The sequence below is a fragment of the Chiloscyllium plagiosum genome, unplaced genomic scaffold (assembly GCF_037043375.1).
Source record: "Chiloscyllium plagiosum isolate Xiang-an unplaced genomic scaffold, Cpla_swu_hap1 HiC_scaffold_13, whole genome shotgun sequence".
Taxonomy (NCBI): domain Eukaryota; kingdom Metazoa; phylum Chordata; class Chondrichthyes; order Orectolobiformes; family Hemiscylliidae; genus Chiloscyllium; species Chiloscyllium plagiosum.
Window position 1 is genome coordinate 59,403,231 of NW_028270151.1, and position 27,266 is coordinate 59,430,496.

General features: G+C 40.6%; 1 protein-coding gene across 10 annotated transcripts in view; it reads left to right on the top strand.

Annotated features, from left to right (window-relative positions):
* The window catches only part of ift80 (intraflagellar transport 80 homolog (Chlamydomonas)), a 229,777-nt gene that overhangs the window by 61,779 nt on the left and 140,732 nt on the right, over positions 1-27,266 (top strand). For 7 of the 10 annotated variants that reach the window (XR_015759197.1, XM_087993642.1, XM_087993644.1 and 4 more), the window contains 4 exons: positions 2,106-2,216; positions 5,907-5,975; positions 17,260-17,369; positions 26,789-26,878. Coding sequence is in view for 9 of the 10 variants with exons in the window: in XM_087993642.1 (XP_087849768.1) it covers positions 2,106-2,216; positions 5,907-5,975; positions 17,260-17,369; positions 26,789-26,878 (380 nt within the window). In the remaining variant the exon portion in view is untranslated. The remainder of the gene's footprint in view (positions 1-2,105; positions 2,217-5,906; positions 5,976-17,259; positions 17,370-26,788; positions 26,879-27,266) is intronic. The other 3 variants (XM_087993645.1, XM_087993648.1, XM_087993649.1) reach the window with 1 other exon arrangement.

Consider the following 27,266-nt stretch of genomic DNA (forward strand, 5'->3'; position numbering starts at 1 on the left):
GGCACTATGGATTGTGCACATGTTGTATTGAGAGCTCAACAAGCTTGCTTTCATCAACAGAAAAGGGTTTGATTCTATCAATGTGCAAATATTCTCTAATCATTGGTAGTCATCTTTTGAAGTCTTTGCCAAGTATCCTGGAAGCTGCCATGATGCCTTTATCCTTGAGAATGCAAATTTTCCTCTCACTTCAAGGGCCAGATGCCTTACAAAGCTTGTTTCCCAGTAACCATCCTACTTGTGGTGGCAGTGACTGACCTTGTGGCCAACTAGGCATTAAATGTAGTACTGGCAGCAGAAATCAGGCATGGTCCTAGCAATGCCGAATGTGTCTGCCACAGGTGAACACATGATAGTGTGAGTACAGCCCCTAGAGGCCTGATGCATATATAACAAGGTAAGAACTTGGGAGAACTCGTGGAAATAAAGGCTCCATGAAACTCCCCAGGATTGACACTTAGTCAATTTTTGGGAATACTTAGTGTTACAAGTACACCAAAAAATAGCTGACTCTGTTGCTAAAGTCAAACTAATGTACAGAGACCATGACTTCATAACAATTATTATGCCATTGTCAGTGATGGCAATGGTTGAATTTTTAAAATGATTAATCCCATTTGTTCTGTTTATATTTTACTTGACAATGCCAAATTTTGGGAAGATTTTTGTGAGAGCATGTCGATGAATCTCTTTTAGCTCATTTGTCCATGTGGTAAAATTGGGAGAAAGTGAGGACTGCAGATGCAGATCAGAGTTGAGAGTGTGGTGATGGAAAAGCACAGCATGTCAGGCAGCATCCGAAGAGCAGGAGAATCAACATTTCGGGCATAAGCCCTTCGTCAGGAATGAGGCTTGAGAGCTGTGGTCTGAGAGATAAATGGGAGGGGGGGAGGGGGTGCTGGGAGGGAAGGTAGCTGAGAGTGCGAAAGGTATATGGTGGCTAGGGTGATGGTGATAGGTCGCAGAGGATAGGTAGGAAGGAAGATGGACAGGTAGGATAGATCATGAGAGCAGTCCAGAGTTAAAAGGTTGGATCTGGGGTAAGGTGGGGGGAGGGGAAATGAGGAAACTGGTTTGAGGGTCTCGAGCAGAAGATGAGATGTTCTCAATCGAGGCATCTGGTGGTTAGGGTTTGGCAATGGAGGGGGCCAACACCCGCATGCCCTTGGCGGAGTGGGAGGGGGAGTTAAAGTGTTGGGCCACAGGGCGATGGGGTTGCTTCGTACATGTCCTGGAGATGTTCTCTGAAGTGTTATGCATGTGAGCGTCCTGTCTCCCCAATGTAGAGACCACAGCAGGAGCAATAGATACTGTAAATGACGTGTGGAAGTGCAGGTAAACCTATGATGGATGTGGAAGGCTCCTTTTCGGCCTTGGATGGAGGTGAGGGGGGAGGTGTGGGTGCAGCTTTTGCAATTCTTGTGGTGGCAGGGGAAGGTGCTGGGATGGGAGGGTGATTTGGTGGGGGGGGGGGGGGGGGGAGGTTGGGTGGGGAGTGAGGACCTGACAAGAGAGTCGCTGAGGGGATGGTCTTTATGGAATGCAGATAGGGGTGGGGAGGGAAATATATCTCTGGTGGTGCGGTCCGTTTGTAGACAGTGGAAATGGTCGAGGATGATATTATGTATCCGAAGGTTGCTGGGATGGAAGGTGAGGACTAGGGGTTTCTGTCCTTGTTGCAGTTGAAGGGGTGGGGTTCAAGGTGGAAGTGTGGGAAGTAGATGAGATGCTCTGTCCAAAGGTGTTTTACAGTCATGAAAAACAGTTAGTAAGAAATTGCATGAGGGTTATGTGATATAACTTAAAGTATGGATGAATTGGTAAGTTTTGAGGAAGCTTTAATTTGAGTGAGCAAGGTAGCATGCTGGATGGATTTGGAGGAAAAGCAGCAGAGCTAAGATAAGCTAACTGGAAGTTACAGCAGGGAGTTGCAAAACCGTGGATGATATGTCCACCTATCAAGATCACGTTTGCTTTAAATACATTGAGTTTGGATGCAACTGTTGTATAACCAATTATTAATAATTTTTTATAGAAGTAATGCATTAATTTTGTAATGTATTTAATTTGCATAAAGTTGACGAGTAACATTATATATGTTAAAGGCAAATTTCATCTGATTTCAAAGACTGGGCGGGTGGAAAAAAGTGTAGAAGCCCATCGTGGAGCTGTGCTCGCAGGAAGGTGGAATTATGAGGGAACTGCTTTGGTAACAGGTGAGTGAAGTATTATAAAAAACAAATTTAACCTATTTCCCCTGTCTCCTTGGGGAAAATGCATAACTGAAAGTATAATTCTTCATTTTGTATCTCCATCCACTATAGAAGTCTATATTTGCTCAAAGGTTTCATGCATTCTGGGGAAACTGGTGCTGAGGATGTAGAAGAACATATTCCTTTTGGGCTCAAATGCTCCACATGCTCCCTGAGCCAGCAATATTTTCCTCATTCTTTTTTTTTTCTATAACCAATTTATTTTTTGTTGTTGAAATACAAAGCAAAAGTGCTGGAAAGACTGGACAATTTGGGAGAGAAAAACTGTTAATGGCATTGATACTATTGGTAGTAATTACCCACCCCAGGATAGACAAGAGAGAGTTAGTGGCAGGGGAAGTAAAGGATCATGAAAAATGAATGAAGAGGCACAACATGTCAATTCCAGTGATTCTGGCACAGCACCTATTGTTTGAGATAAATTGAGGACCAGGGTTACATTTGAAATAGGGTGTTGTCATGCTACTGCTGAGCTTTTGAGGAGGCCAAGCACTGAGAGATCAGAGTGGGATTGAACTCCAAAGATTCACCAGATGCTGAGTGAAGAAGTTCCTTCTCATCTCAGGGCTTGTTGGGAAGTTGGTGTATGTAAAATTGTAAAATGGAGGAAGGCATTGCGTAGTCTCTTTAAAAGATGGTGGTTTTTTTCCAGTGCTTAGAGTTAGAATGGATTTCTGAACAGCAGCTTAAAGTGCAGGTGCACAGAAAGCACCAAAATTGAAACATATTTTGTGTTGATCAGCCAAGCAGCATTTTTACCAAGCCAACAAATCTTTTCAAATTTAGCCGATCAGTTTAAACCAGGCACTTAGCTACCAAGAACTTATGAAGTTTAAATCTGATGGTTTTGACAACCGAGAAACAATACGATTGTAAGAATTTAAGAGTCATCAAGCTATAAAAGACGAGGGCCTTTGGAGAATCCATGAGAGCCAGCTGCCATCTACCAAGGGATAACAACTTTCAACTCTCAGAGAAAGCATCATCTCATTAAAGGTACTGCAGCACCCTTTGCTAATATTCCAGACAGTAGAATTCACAGAGACAACATTCCTGACAGAAGAATTGACACAAGAATTCGACAGAGAGGAATTTCTGATGCAAGAATTGGAAGGAGGTGTTTCTGAAAGAAGATCAATGGAGAGGGTGCAGAGCATTCCAGTAGATGTATCCTAGCTGTAATTTGGTGAAACTAAATTCTATTGTTTTAGTCTATAAGTGTGACCATTAGAATTTTATTTTATTCGGGAATATATAATAATTCGAGGCGAATTGTTCACTTTGTTAGTGGTTCTGTTAATATGTTCACTGTTGGAGTTAGATAAATAAATTGTTACTTGTTGATTATAGAGTGAGTGAAGGATTGCATTTCATTTAACCACTCCTTTATAACAGATTCAGGGGGAGAGAGGTAGGTTATACCACTTCTCGCACTTCTTTTAGCAGATTGTAAGGCAAGAAGAGCCTCTGTGACTGTTTTGATTTTAGTTATCAGGGGGGAGGGGGGGTTGACCTCTGCTTTCTAACAGTGCTAAAAGACCTACACCTTATTTTGACAGTAGCCAGGTTTTAGATCCCACAGCCAAGGGATGTTGATCTCTAAAAATTTAATGTTTGAATGAGATTACCTTTCATTCTTCTAAACTCCAGAGAATGTATGCTCAGTCCAGTTAATCTTTCCATCTTTCTTTGGCAAGTACTTTCCTTTGGTAAGTAGACCAAAATTATACACAATTATCCAGTATGATTTCACCAAGGCTCTGTATATTTGCAGTGTCATCTTTAGTCTCAAATTCTCTGTTGTTAAATGCTAAGATAACACACTTGCAGACAGAACAGAGATGTTAGGTAAAGTGACTACTCATTGTATTTGCTGTCTCCAGTATTTAAAAAGTCCACTTTGTGGGCTGTAAGTGCTGTGTACAGAGTTGGATGAAGTATAAATAGATCTCTGTTTTATTTGCAAAAGGTACATTAATCCTGGATGGCAGGGAGACAGCACTGAAAGGGCAGGTGTTACAACTCCTTGTATGGAAATTGCCATAGGATGCAATGGGTGTTGAGGATAAGCCAAAGTTTTATGGAGGAAATGGCCTTTTAGGAAAGAGCCTGGAAGGAAAGGGGAAGTAAGGAAGTCTTTTGCTCAAGGAATCATGCCTGAGGAGATTGAAATGGCAGAGAATGATTCGTATAGACGGGAGTGTGCGAAATGGGATAAATGCTGTCAAGCCTCAGTCTTTAATGGTGGAGAGGAATCCTTGCAGAAACAAGGAAGTAGGTTTCAGAAATAAAAGCAAAAGAAAATCTTTCAGCATCAATGGTAATCTGCTTTTTGAGTTCAAGCTCTGGTTTTAATGGTAGGAAATTTGGAATATATTTAACAGATGAAGAATGGAGGTGAGTCGTCCTAGGAAGTAGTGTGAAGAGTACTGAAATTGAGGCAGCTATGGGAGCTAGTGGCTTGTTCCTTGCAACAGATGTTTTGTCAGAAAAAAAAATGATATTGCCCTCGCACCTTTCGAAGGCAGCAGCTTGATTATTGCCATTCCATTTGCACAGCACGAGACTTAACTAATGCAGAACTGTGGGAGTCCATTGCTCCTATATAAAAATTGGTTGTTCCCTTGCACCCAAGAAGATATTTCGAGTAAAAAAAATCTGGAAGTTGTAACAATTAGGAGCAAATTACTGCAAATGCTAGAGTCTGTACTGAAAATAAAATATGCTCAAAATCACCAAGTCATGCAGCATCTATGGAGAGAGAGAGAGAGAGAGAGAGCAGGCTAATGTTTCAAGACTGGATGACTCTTCTTCAGAGGTCTGCCAGATGCTGCCTGACCTGCTGTGATCTCCAGCATTTTTTTTTGTTTTCAGTTGTAACAGTTAGTCTGCCTTCACACTTGTTTGCAATGTTCCATAGTATTTACAAGAACAACTGTGAAATCCAGTAAAAGATTATTTGACAATTTTCAGTCTTGTTATAGTACCGTTTTTCTAATTCCCAATGTTTTATGAAAATGCTTCAGTTTAGTTTGTTTATGCAGTAATCCCTAAAAGACTCTCCTTCCCTCAAATTTGATCATCATACAATGGCTACAGGATGACAGTGCTCTTCAATGTTACTTGTTATTACCTTGCTCTATAGTCTGTAATGATTACAGATATATACCTGACAGTGACTCTGAGTAACTAGAAATATTACATGGTGCGTTAATTAATTGAAACTAAAGGGCTCAGTGGTTAGCACTGTTGTCTCACAGCACCAAGGACCCGGGTTCGATTCCTGTCTCGGGCGACTGTCTGCCTGTGTGGAGTTCGCACATTCTCCCCGTGTCTGCGTGGGTTTCCTGTGGGTGCTCTGGCTTCTTCCCACAATCCAAAGATGTGCAGGTTAGGGTGAATTGGCCATACTAAATTGCCCATAGTGTTAGGTGCATTAGTGAGAGGGAAATGGGTCTGGGTGGGTTTCTGTTCGGAGGGCTTGTTGGGCCGAAGGGCCTGTTTCCACACTGTAGGGAATCTAGTCTAAGCCTAAGAACACTTTTAAATCATACAGAAATTCACTTGCAAGTAGAAAATCAATCTGTTTCTTTTACTTTTGCATCTAATGGAATATTATTTGTACTCCCAAAGTTGGTGAAGATGGTCAAATTAAGATTTGGTCCAAAACTGGAATGCTGCGATCCACAATGGTACAACAAGGTAGGTTTTTGAATTACAAGATTCTTCTGGATAGGTAATTGGCTTTTAGTGGTAGTTCAGCAATGGCAAGGTAACGCTAAATTAAGTGCTACATTTTAAAAATCCAGCACAGGACAGTAGAGTGGTGCTGGAAATGCACAGCAGGTCAGGCAGCATCCAAGGAACCGGAAAATCGACATTTCAGGCAGGAGCCCTTCGTCAGGAATCCTGCCCGAAACGTCAATTTTCCTGTTCCTCGGATGCTGCCTGATCTGCTGTGCGTTTCCAGCACCACTCTAATCTTGACTCTAATCTCCAGCATCTGCAGTCCTCCTTTCACCTAGTATATTCATACATTTCAGTATTTAAGCTCTAATTTACTGAGAAATAAAGCACAATTTCCCTGTTCCTATACTTGGGTCAACATTTTTTTTCAAATATATGCTCTATTCATTAATTATCTATAAGTAAAAGCAAAAAGTATTAATACAGTGGAATTGTTACATTCCTCATTACAGCTTCAATTCACTTGCAACAAAAAAGGCATTTTCTAAAAATAAAAGGAATCCACTTACAATTGTAGCCTTAATGGGAATGTATCTCAAAACATAATAGACCGTTATGTTTCAGCAGAAAGACTTGGGTGGTCTTTTCCTGCAGTGACCATTTTAGTGCATCCCTCAGCACTTACACCGAGACGTTAGAATTGGTTGAGGTCAATTCTTTGCACTGGAAGACCACCAGGATTCAGGCAGACCAAAGAATGTCTTTCATCGAGTTGATGATCCTTCAGACTCAGGAGATGTTTGTCTTAATCTGTATCTTGGGCAATAGCTCATAGAGCAGAGCCCTGCATCATGAAGGCGTTTGAAGGAGATGTGTGACAGTCTCTTCACCACTGCAATCATCTTGAGGACAGTGTGTAGTGGTGCAGAATCCAAGCATGCATGAAGGATCTGATGAGTAGAGTCCTGTTCACCACCAGCCAAGCTACATCTTCGTGTTTGTTAGAAAGTTTTGGTGATGAGGCGTTCTGCCAAATGACTTTGACAGTGCTTAAGGAACCACCCAATAGGAACCACTTTCTATTTTCCCCACAGGTGACATTGTGTGCTGACCACTGCCTGACAGACTTATGGTCAAAGCCAGGTGATACAGGATTGTCCAACTACTTTGTCAAGACTATCCTTTGTAACACTGGGATAGATAGATCGTCAGTTACACTTGATGTTTGTGTACCAAGGGTCTACACACAGCTCAGTGCAGCCACACACAAAGGTGACCATAAGGATAAGGGTGCTGTAGGTACGTTATTACCGTCCCGCCCCTATCCAGACCTTGTACATGATGTCTCTGCAGACATGGTTCATCTTTAACCTCTGGATGAAGTGAAAGATGGTCTGGGTGACCACTGCAGCACAAGTTCAACTGGTGTGACCTGATGAAGGAGACAATAACTTTGCCATGTAAGGAGAAGTATATTTGGAGGCTGATTCTTCTTGATACGTCTTCCACAGTGTCAATTTGGTATTGGGAGCAGATTGTTTACAAAGCCACTTCTCTTTTTCTCTTGGCTGGTGGACAGTAAGGAAAACAGCGAAAAACATGAATATGTACCCATCCAGATGCATTTTAAATGTTGTAATTGTACCAGCCTCCACCACTTCCTCTGGCAGCTCGTTCCACCCTCTGCATGAAAAAACTGCCAATTGATCCCTTTTAAATCTTTCCCCTCTCAACATCTTGGAGGTGAACATTTAAACAAAAAAGAACTGGACCAGCTGTATGAATACTGCATCTCCAAGAGCAGGGCAGAGACTGGGAATTCTGTGGCAAGTAACTCACTGCCTTACTTCCCGAAGACCATGCACCATCTACAAGTCACATGAACAATGTGATTGAATACTCCCCACTTGCTTGGACTAATGCAGCTCCAAGAATACTTAAGACGTTTGATGCCATCCAGGACAAAGTAGACCACATGACTGGCACAGAATGCCGCACTTTGCCGATGAAGCCTTAAGGATATCCTTGGAGTGTTGCCTCTGCCTACCTGAGGCTTGCCTGCTATTTTGGAACTGGCAGTAGAGTGCCTTCTTGGGGAGTCTTGTGTCGGTCATGTGGACAATGTGCCAATCCTATCGAAGCTAATCAGGAGTGGTCAGTGCTTTGATGCTGGGGATGTTGGCATTATGTATGATGCTGGTGTTTGTATATCTGTCCTCCCACAGATTTGCAGGATCTTGCGCAGGCAGCATTGGTGGTATTATAGTGCCTTGGAAGTGTCTACTGTAGACAGCCCGCTTCTCAGAACCATATTGGAGGATGGGAACAACCAAGGCACAGTGTTCCACATACTGCATATACAGGGTAGTTTTGATCCATGGCTAGCATGGATTTGCCCATAGAAGTTGACTTTCATATTGAACATGACAAGCATTTACGTAGGAGCTTTGGATGATTTTGACCTATTTGTGAGAATCATAACTCTGTAGTATGTCATAGTGGAGTACATAATGGTGATATATGTATTAATTTCAATGATTCTACACAACTTCTGTAATTGATTTCTTATTTTAATCACAGAGCAGAAATTAACTCAAAACATACTTAAGTCTCCTTCTGCTTCTGTCTCAACAGAACTATTGAATTCCAGTCAGTATTTAAAGCCTTCTGTTATACATTAGCATTCCAGAGTGACAATGTGTTAATTTTTGCATGCTTTTGACATGTGGTTTCATTGTATATGTATTGCTTGCTACTGGCCATAAATTACGTAATAAGAATTATTTGGAGTCTATCATCTTGGGACTTGTCTCTCTTGTTTCTGGTTATGAATCCACAGTATCCACACTGAAACCAGATGTTAAAGGTTTGCCGTTGGAATGAACATTGTTTAGTATTTAGAGTGTAATCAGTATAAGGAGGGAAATAAATTGTGCACCAACAACTTAAACTGTAGTCAGAAAGCATATTAATTTATTCTGTATTCTACTATTGGATTGCTGAAAAATGACATGTTGAAGCTTTTCAGCTTCATCAGGATAATCCGCAAAAAATTCCAAATTAGACAATAGGTGCAGGAGTAGGCCATTCAGCCCTTCGAGCCTGCACCACCATTTAATATAATCATGGCTGATTAAAAGTAAGAAACATTTGTACAGTGATGGAAAAATGCAGATTGGGTGGCATGTAGAGTTTTTTCAAGGTGTTGCTCTAAATAATGCACCAGTTACTGATGACTGACAGTTGACTGCCAAGCTTTGATTAAACAATGCAGGTCAAATCTGATTGCCCTGAGAAATTAACCAATGCATCTATTAATTAGAGTCCACTTGTCAACCAATCAGTACTGTCATCCTTTACCCTTCTACGTTGATATTTCTTACAAATGAAAATGTCTTATAAATGCAACATGAAAAATGTTGAGAAATGTCTTTTTTCAGCAATACTCGGGTTCTATACTACCAAATGACTAGTTCTTATAATAGTTGGCTGTAGATATATTTAGCATACTAATGACAATCTTGCATAAACTAGTTAAAATGTAATTAGTAAACAGGAAATCATCAACTGTCTGGTGGAGGGGGGTGGGGGCGGGAGGGAATATTTCTTGAGCTCAGAGTAACGCTTCTGGATATGTAGCTGCTGATGTTCCTGAGGGCTTTCATATCACAGAAGAGAATGTTGGGCTGGATATATAAGCATTTATTTGCTTTTCCAAGTTTACCACCTTCATCTAGAAGAGCAGTGCCAGCAATGATTAAACAATCTAGTACTGGAAAAGGACACTTATACAAAGAAATGTCAACTCACTGAGTATCCTGAGTATCCAGTTTCAACAACATTCAAGAAGTTCTTTTCCATCCAAGATAAAACAGTCAGTTGATTGGCTCTTCATCCAGCTCCTTTCCGCATTGATGCACAGTGACAGCATTATGTACATTCTACAAACTGTACTGCAACAACTCATCAAAGCTCCTTCAAAAGCACCTTTCAAACCCACAACCTTGACCAAGTAAAACTGAGGATAAAGTTGCCATAGTCTTAGATGACCACTTGACTGTCGGTCTCATTAGAGAGAGACGATTGGCAGTGAATTTAACCTGAAGTCACCATGCCTCAGGCGAAGGTTGAGGCTGAGAAGGTATGACCTTCATGGTAACTTCAGCCAGTGCCAAATAGAAGGACAAGGGTAGCAAACAAATAAGAACACCTACCCACCTGCAAGTTTACCTCCAAGCCAATTAGAACTATGTTACTATTCCTTTACTGTTGTGTCAAAATTCTGGAACTTCCTTCCTACTTGTGGCTGTCCCAACACACCAAGGACTGCAACAGTTCAAGTAGGCCTATCACTACAACTCTATGGCAAATAGGGATCCAGAACACATGCTAGCCTTGCCAGCGAAACCCATATCCAGTGCATGAATAAAAGTACTCACAGGTACCTGTGTGAATTGGAGAAAAAATATCATTCTATTACTTAAATTCTATTACATAAATTCCTATATTGCAGACTGCTTTATTGAAAAAAAAATATTGTTTATAATTTTTATTTATTCTGATCACCACTTGGAAAATTCCAAAGGTTTTATGCACCATTTATGCCCAATTCTCACCACAGTTAACTATCCTGAAGCAATGTTCCCTATAGTTTTTTCTTGCTGCTCTGCAGACCTCTGAAGTCCATGCACAGTTGTGCCCAAAGGCACATTGATCATCATGTATGGAGCTTTCCAGCAGATGTGCAGGTTTGAGGGTATGTTGTCCTAAAGGGCATCCCTAATGTGTCCTGATCCATAACTGCAGGGTTACTTCAGCTCTTCAAGGGGTTACCTCGGCTATCAAAGAATTGCAGTAAGAATTGACCTGCTCTTTGCAGGGCTAATATGCACACTGGATTTCAGAGCCCAATTCTGTGGAGACAGCTGATTATTTAAATGGGAACCGCATGCGTGAACCTTAGCCGGACCCCAATGTAACCCTCCTGAAAATAGAGGCTGGTTTGGGGATGAGCGTTGTGATTCTGGACATATCCAAGTACTTTGCCAGAGCTGTGATGCTATCTGTTCTGGAGAAAATCATAATACTACTTATAGTAAATTATCTTTGGCTTTGTTAGTTTTATTTTAATTAATGGCTATAAGGAATGTCTGAGACCATTTAGCCTGTTGCATCCACCCAAACTCTTCACTTGAGTAATCCAAAACTAATTACATTGGCTTGCTGTCTGCAAAATCCTGTATTTGCCTCGGTTTTGAATGTTGGCTTTCATTTCCTTTAGTCTGTAATCACTGTGTTAACTTGCATCAAGGAAATCCAATCTGTAACTAATTGTTCAGGTTGAAGAGTATAGACTTTGATTCACAGACGTGAAGTAGACTCATAGGTAGCTGATATACTACATGTGGGGTGAGACTACTTTGGCCACAGCCAGAACTCTCAAACATATGCCTTTGTTCTGCTTTATTGGGGTAGCTCGCTGGAAATTAAACTCCACTATTCTCAGTCCTAAAAGAAGTTTAAAGTCAAAAATGTTAAAATACACCAAGTCCCCAATTTACCTGTTTGATGGACTCTGGTAAACTGAAAGCATAGATTAGGTTTCTGTACTTAAAGAATAACTATCTAATACCAATGAACAGTTTTTAAACATAGGTAAATAACGATGAACTGTGAATTTGTAACTCTACTGAATAAAAATCTAATCCTTTTCTAAAACCCTGTCCAGACATGCATACAGCAGAGATGCACAAAAAAAGGGTGTTATGAATGAAAGGAAAAAAGTACTGAAGAAACAGTTTCATAGCACCAATCCTTAGGATGTGCTAGGGTGTTCTTTAGTTTCCCAAGTCTTTCAGTTTCTTTCACTTCACAGGAGAGACAGAGTGACTGGTTCACAAAAATAAAGTCTCCAGTTTTTAAAAAAATTAAAAACAACAGTTAACAGAAAGCAGCTCGCTTGCTTTAGCAAAGGTATTTTCACTAGAGGGAGAAAGGCATGTTTTTCCAGAGGTGTGGAAGTTCTTCCCTGTAATGTTGACACCCACAAGCTGTTCAACTACCTAAGAACCAACCAGTTGTCATCAGGCTGATGACCTTTACATCCACAACTGGTTACAATTCTCAAAACAATCAGGAGCTTGTTGGCCGCTGAACTTCTTCACTTTGTGTATTATACACTTATGCTGTCCCACTATGTCCCATCATTGACGCCTTCCTCATGCTGCTTGCAAGGCAACAGTGTAAACATAATTTACAATGAGTTTTAGTAACTTTTTAAAACCATGATGTGGAAGTGCTGGTGTTGGACTGGGGTGGACAAAGTCAAAACTCATATGACACCAGGTTATAGTCCAACAATTTATTTGAAACCACAAGCTTTCAAATAAACGTGTTGGACTATAACCTCGTGTCATGTGATGTTTGACTTTTAAAACTATAGCAACTCCTTTTCTCAGTCCACAATTAAAAGTCAAGTAAAATAAGAAAGATGTCTTTTACACTTTGTAGATGTTGAACAGACATTGGGAAATGGGAATTGAGTTACTCACTGCAGAATTCCTAGCCCCTGACCTGTTTTCATATCCGTATATTTAGTTAGCTGGTCTAGTTCAATTTCTGATCACTGGTATCTCCCAGGATGGTGATAGTGAAGGACTGAGCAATAGTACTGCCGTTGAACTTTAAGGAATGGTGGTTCGATTCTCATCTGTTGGAGTTGGTCATTGTCCAGCACTTAAGTGATGCAGATGATACTGTCCACTTATCAAACCAATCCACTTATCCACTTAACAACCTGGATGTTGTCCAGGTCTTGTTATATGTAGACACAGATTGCCTCAAGATCTGAGGTGTTACAGATGGTAGTAATTTGCGCAGTCATCAGCAACCATTCCCACCTGACCATATGATGGAAGGAAAATCTTTAACAGTAGCTGAACATGTTTACATCTAGGACATTACTCTGGAGAACTGTTGTGGTGATGTCCAGAGGCTGAGGTAACACCACAGCCATCTTCCTTTGTGCTAGATATGAATCCAAACAGTGGAAAGGTACCTCTTTCCCACCAAGAGTCCAATTACTATGAGTTTTGCTATGTCACCATGACACCACAAATTCTGCTTTGATGTCAAGGGCAATCACTGTGACCTCATTTCTGGAATTGCATTCTTTTGTTCATATTTAGTCCAAGCTGTAATGAGGTCAGGAGTCTTATAGCCTAAGCAGAATCCAAACTATTTGGCATGCAAATAGTCCTGTGTTTTAGCTTCACCAGATTGGATACAATCTTAGGTATGCCTGCTTCTGATTCTGTCACACCCTCCTGCATTCTTGACTGAAGCATGCCTGATCTCATAATTTGATGGTAATAATAGATTGAAGCATGTTCCAATGAGGCTTCAGGATTTGGTTGAATCCAATTCTGCTGCTGCAAAGGGCCCACAACATCACATACACGCCCAGCTTTGAGTTACTAGAATTGATCAAAGTTTGCCCATTTAACACAGTGGAAGGGCATCCTGAATGTGAAGCCAGGACTTGGTCTCCGCAAGCACAGTCACACCAGTGACAAATGTGAAGAGGAAAAGCTCAAGCAAATTTTCCCTCCTGTTGGTTCTCTTGCTGCAGGGCCTGTCCGGCAGCTCTGTGCTGAAGGTCTCAGCCAATTAGTTCTGTTGTGTTTCTACCAAGTCACTTTTGGTGCTGGACATTACAGGTGGCACCCTCTGTGTTTCCTTCAGATCTCCCTCAACATAAAGTACTACTGATTCATCAGCCAATGGTTTTGTGGTAGTGGTTACCAGGAAGGGCTTTTCTTACCTGTGTTTGATCTTAGACTTCATGGGGTCTGAAGTCAATGTTGAGGACCCCAGGATAACTCCTTCCCAGTTATACTACATGGTGTTCCCATATATCTGCAGCCCTTATCCTTCTAGATGAAAGTGGTCGTGTGTTTGAAAGGTGCTGACTAAGGAGATGTTCATGTTGTAGATGACAAACACTGCCTCTACTGAGTGTTCGTGATTGGTGGGGCGGTGGGGGTGGGGGTGGGGGGGGAGGGGGTGGGGAGTGAATATTTGAAGATGTGGTCCCAATCAAGTGGGCTACTTTTTCCTGGTTTCTGTCAAGCCTCTTGTGTTGTTGGAGCTGCACCCATCAAGGCAAGTGCGGAGTATTCCATCACACTCATGACTTCTGCCTTGTTGCTGGTGGATAGGCTATCGGCAGACAGAGGATGAGTTACTTGCAGCAGGATTCCTATCCTCTGTCTTGCTTTTATAGCCATTGTTTTTATATGGCAAGTCTAGTTCAGTTTCTGGTCAATGGTAATCCCCACGATGTTGTTAGCGGGGTATTCTGAGATGGTAATAACTTTGAATATTAAGGGACGATGGTTAGATTCTCTCTTGTTGGAGACATCAACTGGCATCAGTGTGGTTTGAATGTTACTGCAAATATTTATCCCAAGCATGGATATTGTCCAGGTCTTGCTTCATTTTGACATGTAGTGCTTCAATGTCTGAAGAGTTGCAAATGGTGCAGAACATTTTATAATCATTAGCAAACATCCCTAACTCTGACTTTATGAAGAAGGGAAGGTCATTGATGAAGCAACTGGAGATGATTGGACCTGGGACACTACCCTGAGTACTCCTGCAGAGATGTCTTGGAACTAAAATAGCTGACCTCTAACAACCACAACCATCCATCTTTGCCAGGTATGACTTAAACCAGTGGAGAGTCTGCTTTGTCCAAGGAAGAGGATATATCCAGGGATGGTGATGGGGGACGGTTTAGAATATTGTCTGTAACACATGACTTTGTCAGGCGCTTGTTTGTCTCATGAGAGAATGTGAAAAATTTTGGCATAATCATCCAATTATTGGTAAAGAGGACTTTGCAGGATCAACAGGGCTATGTTTCTTGTGATGAGGCAGATGCTAGGAAATTTATTTGGTTTCATTTCTTTTCAACACTTTTTTTTTCCATAGTGTATTCCAAACGGGTAGCTTGATCAGCCATTTCAGAAGCAATTAAGATGCAACCACATTGCTGTAGCTCAGGAGACACATGTAGGCCAGGCAAGGTAAGCATCGTTAGACACAAGAAGACTGCAGATGCTGGAATCCAAGATAAACAAGCAGGAGACTGGAAGAACACAACAAGCCAGGTAGCATCAGGAGATGGAGAAGTCAATGTTTAGGGTGTAACTCTTCTTCAGGACTGAGGTTGGGTGTGAGAAGAGCTGCAGATAAAGGGGGTGGTAGGGGCAGGGTGGTGAAGAGGGGAGAGGTGAAGACAGGCAGAGAGTACGACCTGGTTAGTTAATGGGTGGAATGAATCCGGTAGGCGACTGGAATGAGAGGAAGGGAGGGGGAAGGGTTTGGAAGGGACATTCTTCAATTTCAAATAACCTCCCTTCCCTTCCCCTGACTCCCTTTCCACCCCCTCCCCCTCCCTTTCACTCCTCTCAGCCATCTACCAGATTCATTCCTCTCATTTGACCAACCAGGTCATGCCCACTGCCTGTCTTCACCTATTCCCACTTCACCACCCTACTCCTGCCACCTCCTTTATCTGCAGCTCCCCTCACACCCACCCTCCGTCCTAAAGAAGAGTTACACCCAAAACGTTGACTACTTCACCACCTGATGCTGCCTGGCTTGCTGTGTTCTTCCAGTCTCCTGCTTGTCTATCTAAGCATGACAGATTTCCTTGCCAAAAGGACGTTAGTGAACCATTTAGGTTCACTGACACTGGTTATCTGATCATGATAAGGCTAGCTGTAATTCCATATTTTATTGAATTGAGACTCCACCAGCTACTACAGTTGATTTTGACTGCATTATTAATACAATGACTTCACTATCCCCCATCTCCCTGGCCACTTGGGGTATGCCAGAAAGCATTGTTTCCTGCAAGATGAATTTACATTTAGGCAAGGTGTTCCAGAGTATCTAATTATTGTGGTCCTATACCCATATAATACTTCAAGACAGCAGGAAAAAAGAATAAAACGTAAATATTCCGTAATAGACAATCGACAATAGGTGCAGGAGTAGGCCATTCAGCCCTTCGAGCCTGCACCGCCATTCAATATAATCATGGCTGATCATTCCTAATCAGTATCCTGTTCCTGCCTTATCTCCATAACCCTTGATTCCACTATCTTTGAGAGCTCTATCCAACTCTTTCTTAAATGAATCCAGAGAGTGGGCCTCCACTGCCCTCTGGGGCAGAGCATTCCACACAGCCACCACTCTCTGGGTGAAGAAGTTTCTCCTGAGCTCTGTCCTAAATGGTCTATCCCGTATTTTTAAGCTGTGTCCTCTGGTTCGGCACTCACTCATCAGTGGAAATATGTTTCCTACTGCCAGAGTGTCCAATCCTTTCGTAATCTTATACGTCTCAATCAGATCCCCCCTCAATCTTCGAAACTCAAGGGTATACAAGCCCAGTCGCTTCAGTCCTTCAGTGTAAGGTAATCCTGGCATTCCAGGAATTGACCTCGTGAACCTACGCTGCACTCCCTCAATAGCCAGAATGTCTTTTCTCAAATTTGGAGACCAGAACTGCACACAGTACTCCAGGTGTGGTCTCACCAGGGCCCTGTACACCTGCAGAAGCACCTCTTTGCTTCTATACTCAATCCCTCTTGTTATGAAGGCCAGCATGCTATTAGCCTTCTTCACTACCTGCTGTACCTGCATGCTTGCCTTCATTGACTGGTGTACAAGAACACCTAGATCTCTCTGTACTGCCCCTTTACATAAATTGATTCCATTGAGGTAGTAGTCTGCCTTCCTGTTCTTGCCCCCAAAGTGGATAACCATACATTTATCCACATTAAACTGCATCTGCCATGCATCTGCCCACTCACTTAACTTGTCCAAGTCACCCTGTAATCTCCTAACATCCTCATCACATTTCACCCTGCCACCCAGCTTTGTATCCTCAGCAAATTTGCTAATGTTATTGCTGATACCATCTTCTATATCATTAATGTTCTGAGCCTGCTACATTTTATGCAAAAAATGATATAATTCCGCTGGTAAACATAACTAAAAATACTATAAAACTTTAAAGAAAATATATCATTTTTGTACCTTAAGATCTATTATTTTTAGGATGTTTTTTGTACAGAGGTACTTTATACAAGTGTTGTCTACAGCAGGTTGTGGTGCTACTTTACTTTCATATATTCCATATATGAAAAGATATTTTAAAAATGTAATCAAGCCACCCAAATTACATCAAGAAGTAGTTACTGTAGATATTATATTTATATTTTCTTAGGAACTCCAGTATATTCAGTAGCATGGGGTCCAGATTCTGACAAGATTCTTTACACTTTGGGAAAACAACTGATCATTAAGCCTCTTCAACCAAATGCCAAAGTCCTTCAGGTTTGTACATTTTAGGTTTACAAGATGTTCATGCTCTCAGTAATATGTAAATAATTCAAATACAATATTAATTAAATGTTCTCTTTGTCTTTGCCTATAATGATTCTGTCTGTTGAACTTCTGGATCAGACATTTCGGATTGCAGATTTTTTTTTTCATCTTGACAATGAAATTACAATATATTTTGTTAGAACCCTTCCAAAAACTAGACTTTTAAGTTTGCATCTTTATGAGGGACTATAAAACAGATCGCTATGCAAAATCTGTCACATTTTAAAGAAAAAACCCTAATTGGAGTGGCAGTCAATATTTACTTTTATCGCAAATTAAATAAATGGCTATAAACTTGAACAATGTTTCAACACCAGTTACTGTGGTGCAAAAATAACTTTGGCCGCAAGTGCTGTGCACTTCAGCTTGCCTGCTTTGAAATATGACCAATTCTATCCTAATTAATGTGTCAACGAGCAGAAAATAGTCAATTGTTTTGCGAGTGAAATTTTAAAAATTCCCAGAAAGTTTGCTTGCTTGGAAACGTTTAAAAGTATTTCTACTTTTTTTTTAAGTGCAAATGGGCAATGTGTACTGAAATATCATAGCACTGATTAAATATTGACATGATTTCACATTAAGATTTTTAACATAAATACTGCCATTGTGTAGCATTTCACAGTGGTTGAATTTTCTCAGTCTCTGAACAAAGTGGGAAATCAAGAGAAAATAAGATGTAATCGAAATAGTTTTTTCTTCAATGCAAGAATTTCACTGTTCAGTTTTGCATTATTATTCCAGTTTGAGCAGGGAATTGAGAACCTTGCCAATGAGTGGTGAGAAGTCAATTTGCAAGACATTAATGTCTCATTAACCTGTTTCTCATCTCATTTGTACACTGTTTGCTATTTTCCCACGTGACTGAGGTGAGACAGCAATAATTCCTACATGAAAGTCAAAGCAGCTACCTGGCGGTTCCAATCTACCACGTGATTTTTTGGGTCTCCACCTTGGCCAGCAAACCCCACCAACTCAAGGCAAGGCCTCTGAATTGCAATCGTCTATACACATCCATCCACAGGGTTTGACATCAGTCACACATCGGCTTCACTGCATCATCACAACACCTTTCTGACTCATTTAGAATATATTTATCAACTTCAGTGCTGCACCTTAGAATAAGTCCGAAGTCACCCGATGCCTGATTATTGTTGAACACGTTTATTTAAAATCACAAGCTTTCGAAGCGCTGCTTCTTCGGCAGTTCACCTGATGAAGGAGCATTGCTCCAAAAGCTTGTGATTGTAAATAAACATTTGGACTATAACCTGGTGTAGTGTGACTTCTGACAATCAAACACCAGCATCTCCACATCATGGCACTTTGGAATGCATCTGTACTTTTCTTTGTCATGCTGCTGTGGGGCCACTTTGCACTCAGGGTGGGTCTGGAGCACATGCCATGAGGTCCATCTCAGGACTCTTTCCTTGCTTTGCTAGCATTTACACACTGTGTTTATTTAGAGCATAGCATCTTCATCTTACCTTGTGTTTTGTTGCTCAATTTATGGACTCAATGTAGTTCTATTTTGCCTTGAGTTTAGTGCAGTTACAAAGCCAGGTAGCTTATTATCTGTGGCGCCACTGATGACAGCATCTCTGAGCTGACAGAGGACTACTCTCTTTAGGCTTTGAGACATATCCATTTAATTGAAACGCATTCAGTATTTTCCACAAAAACTACTAACACATTGCTGTAGATGCAACATTGATGTAGCACAATGCCATTCAGCAGCTTGTCATGCACTGCACTGTTGGAGGTTGTGTCTTTTCTGTGAGAGGTTAACTTCAGGCTCCATCTGCCTGGTTCAGTGAATCTAATAAATCCTATTGTACATTTTTAAGGAAAAACAGGTGAATTATCTTTGGTGTCTTGGCCAATCTTTATCTCTTCATCATCACAGAAGAAAGATTATCTGGTTGTTATCATGTTGCTGGTTGTGGGAGTTTGCTTTGCATAAATTAGTTGCTTTTTGCATTTCAAGAGTGACTACACTTCAAAAACTACTTCATTTGTAGAAGTACTTTAAGATGTTCAGTAACAAATGGTGCAATGTAAATGCCAATATTTCTCCTGATCATTGACCACCAAGTATGACTGGGTGCAGGCAGATCATGAGCTTTCCTCATCCATCTTGGCCTAACCAAGGTACCTATCAACATGTGCAGGGAGCAGGTGTTTTGGGGGATAATTCAGTCCCAACTGTTTACCTGTCTTCTGCTCTGCCTACCCCAGGAGATGGTGCCTCTACCAGTATATCCTTTTCTTAAATACAGGACCAAAACACTATGCAGTGCCCCAAGTGCAGCCTCGCCAGCACTTTGTGCAGTTGTAACAAGACCTCCTTGTAATTAAACTCCCAACATCATAGCAATAAAGCCGATAATTGCATTTGTCTTTTTAATTACTTGTTACCTTTCTAAGTTTCATGCGCAAGAACATCTCGATCCCTCTGAACTGTACTTTTTTGGGGAGGCTGTACCTGGGACACTGCATAGAGTTTTGGTCCTGTATTTAAGAAAAGGATATACTGACAGAGGCACCACCTCCTGGGGTAGGCAGAGCAGAAGATAGGTAAACGGTTGGGCTGAATTAAATAATAACCTGTCTTTTGATTCTGCCAACTAAAGTGCATAAGCTCACACTTTCCTTATATTAAACTCCAACTGTCCAGTTTTTGCCAAAAAATTTGTATTGCTTTTATATGAAATTATTTTTCTGTCTTAGACTTTAACCATTTCAAATGCATGAACTAAATTCAAAGGTCTAAGAAAATCACAAAACCTCAATTAATTAAGGAAGAACTTGAAAAAGCAGTTAAAATCCACAAGACCTTTTGTTATCTGAGGGTAGACTATCTTCATGATCTGTTGAATTTGTTACAATACGGCAGTGAACCAATAGGATATTTGAGGCCCAAATATGATGGCGAACCGCATTCCCTGGTAATTCCCAAATTGACAAAACTGAGCTGATAATGATGTAATCAGACAAATGAGACATCTCCAAAACCAGTGAGATTTGAAAATTGAAAACTAATTAGGAAAGAGTGACAAGGCAGCGTAATTTAAAATTCACAAATTCAATGTGAAATCAGTTACAGAAAGAAAGGTAGGCAGACAAAACGAAGAAATAGATTAATCACAAGAGTTTTTTCAAAGGGCAGAAAAGAGAAGTAACCATCAAAAATTTGAATAAATCTCCTAAAACAATCTGTATTAAAGGATTGAGAGTCTACTTCATAAAAAGTTTGGTTGAAGTCATTAACAATCATCACATTGTCAAAAGTGTACGTCCTTTGCTAATTGCTATGCCTAATTTTCTATGGCAAGTTTAGTGTGTAATTAATATGCAAATACTATAACTTGTAAATATCACAGTTTTGCCATTGATGGGGTATTTTTTTCTTTGCTACAAGCAGCCTACAGAGTTGCACACTAATAACAACATGCACCTTCAGATACCATTTTCAGCAAAACTCGGCCCTTGATTTCTGAGAACAGCAAAGGAATAAGTATGGGATTATCAACACAAATGTTAGTTATTGGAAATAACTGAAACTGCTTCAGCATGTTGACATTATTTTAAGCAATGCAGTTTTAACTTACTGTCTCCAGTAGATGGAGTATATAATAACTTCTGTATCTAATGATACTCATTGTCTATAGAAAGCTACCTCAAAGTGACAAGCAAATTATAAGTTACTGATGTAGAGAAAGAAAGGTAGAAAGTTGAAGGATTGCAAACGTAGTTGAAGAAAGGATTTTTACCAAGTGTTTAAAAGCCAGGAGAGTGTGCAAAAGTATAGGGATCCAGTGAAGGCAATCCAGAAGGCTTTTGCTTAGTGAATGAATATGCAATCCCTTGTGGGGAAATTGAAGAATGAAAAGCAACAGGTTTGAAACCAAAATGTATGTTTAGATGATATAAGTGATGTCATGTGAGTTGTTCAGTATAAAGATTTGAAAGCAAGTGCCAAGATCTCAAAGTGAGCTAATTAGACCTTGGAGCCACTGGAGCTTGGGCAAAGACAGGATACGGGGATCTACATGAGTCAGTGGGCCGAATCTTTTGAGTCAATCGCGATGAATTGCCACTCTGCTTCATTTTACTTGTATTTCCTGGAGGTACATGTTTCAAATCTGAACTTTAAATTTAAAGAAATTAAGAAATGTGGAATCTACCTGTTTAGGAAGCCTTCCAGTGCAGGGCCAATTCAATAATATCATCAGCCAGAAGTAAAAGCAGGTTTTAGGACCTCCCTCTAAATTTTCCAGGGTATCAATTAAAGTAAGTTGGAACTTTACAAAGTTTCCAACTCTAACTCAGAGTTGACAACTTGTCCGAAGGGTTCCAAAGCTATTGGAAACTGAAATCTTGTGAACAATTACTGCACATTCAGTGTGTTGGAACCTCCAAGGCATCCCGTAATCTGACTTGTCAGGATCTCTGGCTATCTGAAACTGGAAGATCTGGGCAAATGTCTTTTAAATCAGTCATATTGTGAAGGATAGAAATATAGTTAAAGTATTTTGCTGAGGAAAAAAGGTATGGGTAGTGATAAATAATATTTTAAAGATGAAAGAAAATGGTCATGATATTGGGTTTTATAATGGAAAAGAAACTCACCTTCATAACATAACAGGAGTATCGAGCCTGCTCCACCATTCAATATAATCATGGCAGACTCTATCTCAGTGCCACTTCATCCTCAAAGCCTTTGATGCATCTAATGTCAAGAAATCTTTCTTGGATGTATTCAATGTATTCACCTCCACAAACTTGTGTGGTAAAGAATGCTGCAAGTTCACCACCTTCCTTGCTGACACAATTTTTCATCTGAAATAGCCTTCCCATATTGACAGACCATGATCCCTGATCTAAATCCTCCCAGATAAGAGAAATCATCCCTGCATCCAATCTGTCAAGTCCTGAGAATATATGTTTTGATGAGATCCCTTCTCATTCTTCTAAACTCCAGTGAATACAAGCCTAGTCAACCTAACCTCTGACAATTCTGACATCCCAAAAATCAGACTGGTGAAACCTTTGCCCACTCCCTTTGTGGCAAGTATATCCTTTTCTTTGGTAAGGAAAACAAAATAGCACCTAATACTGCAAGTGTGATCTCAAGACCTTATAAAGCTGCAGTAAGACATCCTTGCTTCTGAACTTAAATCCTCTTACAATAAAGGCCAATATACTGTTTGACTTCCAACCTTACTGCTGCACTCGAATGCATGCTTACAGTGGTTGATTCACAAGGCAACCTAGGCAACTTGTTAATGTACATTAACATTTCCTAATCTAAAGCCATTTAGCTAATACAAGAACAGAAATAACTGGAGAAACTCAACTGGTCAGACGGTGGGGGAAGGATGGATGGGGGTGCAGGGTTGGGCGCAGGCAGAAGAGGGCGGGGTTTGGGGCAGGTGGGGGGGGGGTGTTGGGAACAGGCGGGGTTTGGGGTGGGTGGGGGAGGCTGAGTGGGAGCAGACGGGGTTGGGGACGGGCGGGCAGGTGGATGGAGCAGGGTCTCACGCACAATGTGTCTTTATAGTCTCCTGAACGGGGTGCAGACTGCACAGAAAACTCCGAGCCCCAGAGAAAATCAATTATCCAAATGAAATAGTGCCCGCCATCTCGTTCAGATAATCGAGGTTCCTCTATATCTGCTAAAATCTGGAGTGTGGGAAGGGAAAAGAATAACTGATAGGTGGAGATCGAGCTCAGAGAGAGAGAGAGAGAGAGAGAGAGAGAAAACAATCGTTGGACAAATGAAGGAATGGATAATTGTGAGCAGAGAACAAGAAGCTGGTAATGGAGACCATTAGCGTATAAAAGTGGTTTGGTTGTAATGAAAGTAAACCATGTGGCAACAAAGCCTGGTGTATGGCGATAGGAGAAGGACTTGGAAGAAGGTTCTTAATAAACTCGGTATTGAGTCCTGAGGCTGCAGGATCCCAAAGTAGAAAATGAGATGCTGTTCTTCCAGCTTAGGCTGAGTTTTGATGAAGCAGTGCAGCAGGCCTGAGAGAAATGTTAGTCGGGGAACAAGGTGGTATGTTGAAGTGGCAGGCAACCAGAAGCTCAAGTGTTCCGCAAACTGGTTACTCAGTCTGTGTTTTGTCTCCTGAGTGTGGCAGAGACTGCATTGCAGACGAGATTGAATGAAGTACAGGTAAATCACTGCTTCATCTGAAAAGTGTGTCTGGGGCCTTTGATGAGGAGCAGGGAGGAAGTAAATGGGCAGGTGTTACGCCTTCTGCAATAGCATGGGAAGATGCCACTAGGTTTGGGAGATGGAGGAATGGACTCGGATGTCCTGGCAGGAACGGTCACTGCAGAAAGCTGAGAAAAGGTGGTGGCATCCTGCTGGAAGTGGTGAAAATGGCAGCTTATGATTCCTTGGATGTGTTTGCTGCTTGGGTAGTGAGTGAGGACCAGGAAGACCCTATTTGTGTTTTTAGGGGGATGAACAGAGACTGGATGACTTCTTTGATAAATATCCATGTCCTATTCCAAAAGGAACCCTGCCACTTCAACACAACTCTACTCCCTGACCAAAATCTCAAAAGAGCCTGCTGCAGTACTCCAGCAAAGCTCAGCACCAGCTAGAGGAGCACCATCTCATTTTTCACTTCGGCATCCTGTAGCCTTCAGCATTCAATTTCAAATTCAATAATTTTAGGGCCTGAGCACTTATTTTTATGTCTTTCCTCCACCCCGAACACCAGGCCTCGACATCACATGGGCTGCTTTCACCAGAGCCAACTCACTTTTACTCACTAAGGGTCCCCATTAGCTGCTTTTCTTTCTCCCTGGTTCACCATTATCCATTCCTTTGTCTGTCCAGCTGCTGTTCTTGTTCTCTGGACTAAATCTCCATAAATCATTTATTCCTTCCCCTCCCCCTGCTCCATCTTTAGTTCATGTACCAACATTTTTATAGTTCCAGTCAATCCTAAAGAAGGATCACTGGGCTTGAAATGTTGACTCTGCTTTCTCTTCACCGATGTTGCCAGACTGTTTGAGTTTGTCCCATTCTTTCTGTTTTTGTTTTCGATTTCCAGCACCTGCAGTTCTTTGTATTTTGTTTAGCATTTAATGAATACCCTATCATTTTGATTTTTCCAACTGAAGTAGTTAACTTCACACTCGACCATGTTGTACCACCTCTACATTTAACCACTCACTCAACTTGTTTCAATTACCTTGAAGCCTCTTTACAACCTCTGTACCACTCAAAATTTCACTTAAACTGTTTTGTCAGCAAGTGTGGAATTATTATATTGGATTCCCTCATCTTAATTGTTGATGTACATCTTAAGTAGCTGGGGCTCAAGCTCTGACTGATGCATAATCCCACTACCCACTGACTTCCACCCCAAAGAGAGGCCCATTTATTTCTACTCTATTTGCTATCTGCTAACCAAACCTCAATCCATGACAATGTATTACTCCCAATCCCATATGCATCCAGCAATTCACCAAACCTTTTTATGGCTACCTTTACTACCTCCTTTAATACTCTAGGATGAGGTTTATGAGGTTATGGGAATTTATGAGCTTTCAGTTCCATCAATTTCTCTGGCACTATTTATTTACTCATACTAACTTCCTTCAATTATTCTTTCTCATTAGAACCTTGGTTCCCAAGCATTTATAGAAAGTATTTTTCTTCCCTGAAGACAGAACTAAAATAATTTTGATTGTTTTGCCATTTTCCTAGTTCTCCCTTATCAGTTCTCCTAAATTAAGGGGACCTAAATTCGTACATTTGCCTTCACTAGTATTTTTCTTTTTGAATACTTATAGAAGCTTTTACAGTCTGCCTTTATCCTCCTTGCAAGTTTACCCTAATACTCAATTTCTCCCTCTTTACCTCTTGGTTCTCCTTTACTGATTTTTAAACTGGCTCCCATTCATTACACTCACTGCTTTTTCTTACAACTTTATATGACTCCTCTTTGGATATTAATTTCTTCTGTTAACTCTAGTTGAGCCACCTTTCTGTTATGTTGTTGGTCCAGAAAGGAATGCATAACTGTTGCAATCCATACCTTAATTCCAAAAAGTTTTGCCATTGCCTATCCACTGTCATACCTTTTAATGACAGTGTCTAATTCATCGTAGCCAACCCACCTCTCACTTTTAGTTCCAAACAGCACCCAAAGTTCTAAAAATATGGACATTTTTTGACTTGCCAGCTAAGGAGGTTGACATAGTTCAGGCAGGTTCAAGTAAAATCCAGAAGATTCTGCTTTTCCAACATTTAACTAGAGGTAATTATGATTCATCCAGATTTTAATATTACATCAGCAGTTATATATTATTGTAGCAGCCTTTGAATCCGTTAAAGGAAGCATGAACATATGATAATATTATGTATATAGGAAATGGTAATTCAAGGATAAGGTAAAGGTGATGAAGAGAGAAAGATGAAAAATGAAGTAATAGCTACAAAAGTAAAGACTTCATTCCAGTTGGTATGAGAAAAACCAGTACGCAGCAGTGCTGTAAAAATGGGCAGTGAAGAAGTAATTTCAGTACAGAATAAAATTGATGCACGTGGTTGATGATGAAACTGAGAAGTCTGGACTTGTCCTGGGTTCATGGATGACCTTAGGCTAAGATATATATCTGCCATGAAAAGACAATAATAGTACAAATTACAGTGAATAAGTTAGATTGGTAGAGGGCGTCCAGGACTTTGTGCACCATTTTCGTTCAGGTTTATGGTCTGTGGCTTTGAGATCAAAAGGGTTGTATGAGGGAAGATAGCAATAATAGCATATTGTTAGATCTGCTTTGGATAAGATTGCTAAAGATGGATATGAAATAGTTGTAAATTAATAAAAGTGGCAATGTCATATAGCTTGTAAGTCAAAGGAGTTGCACTTGATATTTTTAATATAGTTAATATAATTGACTAAATATTGATATGTGTAATTAAAATCAATTTAAAAATACTGATTTTAGTTTTTAAAAAGGTCAGCTGCCTAAATGAGTATGTTGTAAGGCATCATTTGTTACAATGTGTCCAGCTAAATTGTTTTTTCTTTTTATGATTAGGAAAGCTCAGTCAATGACTTATAGTTGGCTGATATTTGCGTTCACATCTGGACACCGCAGTCAGTTTATATGTTTGATTAAATCACAAGGCTATGTTATTTTAGTACACGGATTTATTTTTGAATATCAAAAGTTGTAATGAGTTTGTTTTATTTGAATAATCAAAAATGGCTATCCACCAGATTCTCTGAATTGTCTCAATGACAAAAGTATATTTAAAGATTTTTTTTCTCAAAAGTCTCAAGAATATGATTTCTGCCCATTCTTTCTTCATCTTGTATTCCTGTTCGTAGTGGAAAGCACATGACGGAGTCATTCTGAAGGTTGATTGGAATACGGTGAATGATCTCATCCTTTCCGGTGGTGAGGATTGTAAATACAAGGTTTGTATTCATGTGATTTGTTGCTTTTGAAGCTCAAGTGGAATAACATAGCTATTGAATGTGTGAGGGAATTATTCAGAGTTGATAGAATGTTTTCCAAATGGCCTCTCCTACCCTTACCTCTGTACCCTCCCCCAATCCTACAAGCCTCTGAGATATCTGTGCACCATAACTTCCACTCTATTGCACATTTCTGATTTTAATTGCTCTGCCATTAATTGTGTCAACAGCTGCTCTTGCTAAAATTCTCTGTTCCTTAACCTCTGTTTCTTACACTAAGTTTACGTCATCTGCTCTAATATCTTGTTATTTCCAGAAGGCATATGAAGAAGTGCCACATCAAAGATAATAGGGGTACCATGTTGGCATGAATAGAAGATTACCTGCT